The sequence below is a fragment of the Scylla paramamosain genome, chromosome 42 (genome assembly GCF_035594125.1).
Source record: "Scylla paramamosain isolate STU-SP2022 chromosome 42, ASM3559412v1, whole genome shotgun sequence".
NCBI lineage: Eukaryota > Metazoa > Arthropoda > Malacostraca > Decapoda > Portunidae > Scylla > Scylla paramamosain.
The window spans coordinates 9,811,889-9,817,888 of NC_087192.1; the positions used below are offsets into that span (position 1 = coordinate 9,811,889).

At 47.9% G+C, this 6,000-nt stretch overlaps 1 protein-coding gene and 1 long non-coding RNA gene across 2 annotated transcripts; both read right to left on the reverse strand.

Annotated features, from left to right (window-relative positions):
- Positions 1–1,528: 1,528 nt before the first annotated feature.
- LOC135093205 (GATA zinc finger domain-containing protein 10-like) lies at positions 1,529–3,687 on the reverse strand. Its single transcript, XM_063992179.1, has 8 exons — positions 3,605–3,687; positions 3,522–3,546; positions 3,339–3,419; positions 2,906–3,096; positions 2,608–2,664; positions 2,279–2,372; positions 1,704–1,760; positions 1,529–1,621 (listed from the first exon to the last, which is right to left on the reverse strand). Exons 1-8 carry the CDS (start codon positions 3,685–3,687, stop codon positions 1,529–1,531), a joined length of 681 nt encoding a protein of 226 aa, XP_063848249.1.
- Positions 3,688–3,707: 20 nt separating this feature from the next.
- LOC135093353 (uncharacterized) lies at positions 3,708–4,880 on the reverse strand. Its single transcript, XR_010263320.1, has 2 exons — positions 4,355–4,880; positions 3,708–4,176 (listed from the first exon to the last, which is right to left on the reverse strand). It is a non-coding gene; the product is annotated as an uncharacterized LOC135093353 (long non-coding RNA).
- Between the last annotated feature and the right edge of the window lie 1,120 nt (positions 4,881–6,000).

The following is a 6,000-nucleotide window of genomic DNA, read 5'->3' on the forward strand; positions in this document are numbered from 1 at the left end:
AATCGTTTTTCTCACAGCTGAAGAATCTGGCAATGATCCAAGCGAAGCCTGGGATACATTTGCTAATACTTCTCTTATTGCTGCACTGGGCTTTTCAACAGTATCTTTGGCACAACGTTTCGAGGCTGTGTGCACTTTAACCATTTCTATCGTTGCTGCTGACGAATTGTAAGAATGCTCATTTACTTCCTTGATAACTGCTCCAAACTTCGTATGAATCCTTGCACTGCACCTAGAGGCTTGGTCACAACGCCAAAATCTTATGTTGTTGTCTCTTTTACTATACTTATCAAATACAAATAAATGGTCTTCGTGTGTAAATTTTTCTTCCCCTCTTTGACTAAGAATTTGCTTTATTTCCATTTTGGGGTAAAAAAAAAAAAAAAACGTGATGTACATGTATGATGTACATGTGATGATGTAAGTGATGTAGCACACACTATGACAGGCAACACCAGTATTAAGTTATGAATTCTCGGTATATCAAGAATTCTTTCTACGAATCATTTGAACCGATCTAAATAGTTTCACACGAGCGGTGGTTCGTCAGCCCAATTCTTTCTACGAACCATTTGAAACGATTAAAAGTTTCGAAACCAACGGTGGTGTGTCAGGCAAATTCCTTTTACGAATCATTTGAAACGTTTTAATTAGTTTCGACACGAGAGGTTGGTTGTCAGCCAAACAGGCTGTTCCAAAACGCTCATTAGCGTTGGGTTGTCCCTGCGATGAGTTGTCGTGGCACGGAGTCGGCGGCGTTGAGTAGGTGGTGTTGAGTTGGCAGCGTCGAGCTGTCCCTTTCCCCAAATAATGGCTCAAGATCCATCAGAGAGCTTGAAACCGTCACCGCCATTCCTGAACACCGCTTCGGATCTCTTTGGACCATTCATGGTTAAGGACACGGTCAAAAGACGTACTAAGCGCAAGGCTTAAAAGGAGCTGTTTACATTGACCTGGTGGAAGGGTATGGGACTAATCTATATGGGACTATCGATATAAAGAGACAACTTAAAGGTTGAAGGGGAGTGGCGTTGGGTACTCTCACTCTCTGAGAGTTAAGAACTCAGGCGAGCGGCGAGACGGAGAGGAGGAGACAGCAGGAGGAGGAGAAAGAGGAGAAAAGCATCTGATGCTGCTGCTGCTCTTGCGTCTGCTATTGCATCTGCTGCTGGTGCTGCTACATCTGCTTTATCTGCTGCTGCTGTTTGTGGTGGTGGTGCTGCTGCTGCTGTACCTCCTTTCGTACCTGCTGTTTCTGCTACTCCTGATGTGTGCTCCTGCAGTACCTGCTGCTCTTGATGATCCTACTGCTGCTGCTGTACCTGCTGCTCTTGGTTATGATGCTCCTGCTGGGACAAGGGATGGAATAGTGGTGGGGAAGGCAGGGAGGTGTTTAGCTCTCACCTAGTGCTCTTGCTCTTCCTGCTGTTCCTGCTGTTCCTATTTACGATGCTCTTGTTGCGACAGGAGATGGGGTATGGAGTAGGGAAGGCAGGGTTATGTGACGCCCTCAACTGCTGCTGTACGTTCAGTGGGTGAGACAAGGGATGGGATAAGTATGGAGAGGGTAGGGCACACTCACCTGATGCTCCTGAAACTGCTGCTCCTGCTGCTCCTCCTCCTGTTGTGGGTGAGACAAGGAATGGGATGATTATGGGAATTGTAGGGAAGTGTTGTGTGCTCACCTGCTTCTCCTGTTTTACCTGCTGCACCTGCTGTTCCTGCTGCTCGTGATGTTCGTGCTGTTCCTGATGTACCTGCTGTGGGAGAGACAAGGGATGGGATAAGCATGAGAATGGTAGGGAGGTGTTGTGCACTCACCTGCTGCTCCTGCTGTTTTTGTTGCTACTTATATTCCTGCTGCTCCTGCTGTTCCTGATGTTCGTGCTGCTCCTTATGTTGCTGCTGCTCCTACTGTATCTGCTGAGGGAGATAAGGGATTGGATAAGTATGGAAAGGTTAGGGAGTTGTTGTGCACTCACCTGCTGCTCCTACTGATCTTGATGTTCCTGTTGCTCCTGATGTTCATGCTGCTCCTGCTGTTCCTGCTGCTCCTAATGTTCCTACATTTCCTACTGTGAGTAAGACAAGGGATGGGATAAGTATGGGAAGGTTAAGGTATTGTGTACTCTCCTGCTGCTCCTGCTGCTCCTGATGTTCTTGATGTATCTATTGCTTCTGCTGTTCCTGCTCCTCCTGATGCTCATGCTGTACCTTGTTTTGGTGAGACAAAGAATGGGATAAGTATGGAAAGTGTAGGGAGGTGATGTGCACTCACCTGTTGCTTCTGCTGCTCCTGAAGTTCCTGTTGCTCCTGATGTTCCTGTTGCACGTGCTGCCCCTGCTGTTCGCTCCTCCTGCTCCTGATTTTCCTGTTGTGGGATGGGATCAGTATGGGGAAGGTAAGTAGGTGGTGTGCACTCACTTGCTGCTCCTGATGTTCCTGCTGTATCTGCTGCTCCTGCTTTTCCTGCTGCTCCTGATGTTCCCGCTGTATCTATTTCTCCTGCTTTCCCTGGTACTCCTGATGTTCCTGTGTACCTGCTTTGTTGGTGAGACAAAGGATGGGATGAGTATGGTAAGGGTAACGAGGTGTTGAGCACTCACCTGCTACTCCTGCTGTTCCTGATGTTCCTGCTGTATCTGCTGCTCCTGCTGTACCTGCTGTGGGTGAGACAAATAATGGGATAAGTATGGGAAAGGTAAGAAGGTGTTTTGCACTCACCTGCTGCTCATGTTGCTCCTGATGTTCCTGCTGCTCCTGATGTTCCTGCTGCTCCTGATGTTACTGCTGCTCATACTGCTCCTTACTTTCCTGCTGTATCTGCTGCCCTTCTGTTCTTCCTGTGGGTGAGACAGGTGATGTGATAAGTATGGGAAGGGTAGGGAGGTGTTGTGCACTCACCTGCTGCTCTTAGTGGTCCTGATGTTCCTGCTGCTCCTGATGTTCCTGCTGCTCCTGATGTTCTTGTTGCTCCTGATGTTCCTGTTGCTCCTGATGTTCCTGTTGCTAATGATGTTCCTGCTGCTCCTGATCTTCCTGATGTTCCTGCTGCTCCTTACTTTCCTGCTGTATCTGCTGCCCTTCTGTTCTTGCTGTGGGTGAGAAAGTGGATGTGATAAGTATGGGAAGGGTAGGGAGGTGTTGTGCACTCACCTGCTGCTCCTAGTGGTCCTGATGTTCCTGCTGCACCTGATGTTCTTGCTGCTTCTGTTGTTGCTGCTGTATCTAATGCTCCTGCTGGTCCTGCTTCTCCTGATGTTCCTGCTGTACCTGCAGTGTGTGAGACAAGGGATGGGATAAGTATGGGATGTGTGGGGAGGTGTTGCGCACTCACCTCCTGCTCCTGATGTTCCTGCTGCTTCTGATGTTGTTGCTTTACCTGCTGTTCTCTGTGCTCCTGATGCCCCTGCTGTTCCTGTGAGTGAGAGAAGGGATGGGATAAGTATGGGGAGGGTATAGAGGTATTGTGCATTCACCTGCTGTTCCCGCTGCTGCTGAAATTCCCGTTTCTTCTGACGTTCCTGTTGTACCTGCTGCTCCTGCTGTAGGTGAGACAAGGGATGGGATAAGTATGGGTAGGGAAAGGTGTTGTGCACTCACCTGCTACTCCTGCTGCTTCTTATGTTCCTGTTACTCCTGATGTTCCTGTTACTCCTGATGTTCCTGTTACTCCTGATGTTCATGGTGCTCCAGCTGCTCCTGATGTTTCTGCTTTTCCTGCTGTGGGTGAGACTAGGGATATGATAAGCAATGGAAGAGAAATGTTTTATGCACTCACCTGCTGCTCCTATTGATTGGTCTTGATTTTCCTGCTGCACCTGACGTTCTTACTGCTCCTAATTTTCTTGCTGTATCCGCTGGTCCTGCTGTTCCTGGTGCTCCTGATGTTCCTGCTGTACCTGCTGTGGGTGAGACAAGGGATGGGAAGGGTAGGGAGGAGTTGTGCACTCACCTGCTGCTCCTGATGCTCCTTTTGTACCTGCTGCTCCTGCTGCTTCTGATGTTCTGGCTGTGGATGAAACAAGGGATGGGATAAGTCTGGGAAGGGTAGGGAGGTGTTGTGCACTCACCTGTGGATGTTCCTGTTTCTCCTGATGTTCCTGCTGCTCCTGGTTTTCCTGCTGCTCCTGATGTTCCTGCTGCTCCTGCTAGTCCTGATGTTCCTTTTGTTCCTGTTGTGGGTGAGACAAGGGGTGGGATCAGTATGGGGCGGGTAAGTAAATGCTGTTCACTACTCACTTGCTGCTTCTGATGTTTCTGCTGCTGCTGCTTTTCCTGACGTTCCTGCTGTGTTGGTGAGACAAAGGATGGGATAAGTATGGGAAGGGTAAGGAGGTGTTGTGCACTCACCTGCTGCTCCTGCTGCTACTGATATTCCTGTTGCTCCTAATATTCCTGCTGTGCCTGATGTTTCTGTCGCTCCTGCTGCTCATGATGTTCCCGCTGCTCCTCCTGTAGGTGAGACAAGGTATGGGATAAGCATGATAAGTATGGTATGGGTAAATAATCAAGGAAGTCTGGTGTATCCTCATGTTGCTGAAGGAATCAAATTGGTGGTCAGTGAATCTACTTTTTATGGTGGGACAAGGGGTGGGACAAAGGTGGGGAAGCTAGGGAGGTGCTGTGCACACACCTCCCCTGCTCTCCTGGGAAGGTTGGGGAGGTGCTGCGCACTCACCTCCCCTACTCCCCTGGGCAGCTCCATCACCGTGTTGTGTGTTTTTAAGCACACATGATGATGCAGTGGATGCTCTTTGAAGTTTTTTGTAAGTTCCGAGTGGGGTTCGAACCCATGCTTCCCTCACACCAATCTTAAAGTTCATCACTCTACCACTGAGCCACGAGGGCCCAACATAATTTTTGCAAAGTTAGCCTATTTCCCCATATTGTGTTCAAACCGCAATATGTGTTAAAGAAGAACTGCTGTGTATTATAATTATTTTATTAATACATTATGTATCAATGTGTTTAGTCTCAGGTTTGAATCATGGCGTCCCACACTCAGAGTTGCCAAGACCGCCACTCTCTCCGCTGAGCCCTACATGGCTAGGAGTAAAGAAGATACATTTGAATACAGCATTTCCCTGTGTGGATATGCCGCGCCGAAAGTTCAGTAAGAGTTACTGCTGTCCATTTTAATGTGAGTGTTCATTCTCACAAGGATAATTAGATCAGCTGTGGTACTGTGGAGTGCTGTGGGAGTAACAGTCATGGAGAACAAATAATAAATAGTAGATAAGGTCAAGGAGCTCTAAAGCGGTCAGCGATCCTTGGGTCTTGAGCAGCTTGTGGGAACCCTCCCCTGTGTTGTGTTGTGACTGGTATACTGTATTTCCTTGCAAACATTTGGCCACTCAGCAATAACATGAATGAAGATGAAAATATTTCCATGCAGTAAGTATAATGACAGCCTGGCAATAAATACAACACTTCATGAGTCACAGTATTACATTGTGAAGAGATGAAAAACCACAATAACAGTACAAGTAGTTACCACAGTACTCACTATCTGCCAGGCTGTCTGTTACATTAACACAACAAAACAGCTTATCATTCACTGTAGCAGGAGCGTTGCATGCCGCAGTGTGCAGATAAAGAGCGCCACAGTGCTAAACTATCACATTTTTTAATGGTGGCCCACCACCACCACAACACACCTCTACACCTGTCCATTCTCCAGCACGAGCGGGACTCAGCGCACCAGCAATTCAGGTCCTGCAATGTAGGAATCAAATTTGGTACTTGAAGATAAAAAATAACTAAATAAAATTAATTCCTTAAAAGATGTGTGTGTGTGTGTGTGTGTGTGTGTGTGTGTGTGTGTGTGATTCAGCTCCGGTCGTCTGCTGGTCACCCAACCAGCTATTCCCCTACGGAAAGAGCTCAAACTAATAGTGACCGATCTTTGGGAAGAACTGAGACCACTTACACACCACACACCGGGACAGTGAGGTCACAGACCTCGGGTTACATCCCGTACCTACTTGCTGCTAGGT

Excerpts from the sequence above, each read along its gene's own strand:
- LOC135093205 (XM_063992179.1), bottom strand. The coding sequence starts at position 3,687 with ATGAACATCAGGAGTAACAGGAACATCAGGAGTAACAGGAACATCAGG. Across the intron at positions 3,420-3,521 it reads GCAGCAGGTACAACAGGAAC|GAACAGCAGGGGCATCAGGA; the intron begins GTCAGAAGAAAC and ends TCTCACTCACAG. Across the intron at positions 1,622-1,703 it reads AGGAACAGCAGGTGCAGCAG|GAGGAGGAGCAGCAGGAGCA; the intron begins GTAAAACAGGAG and ends CACCCACAACAG.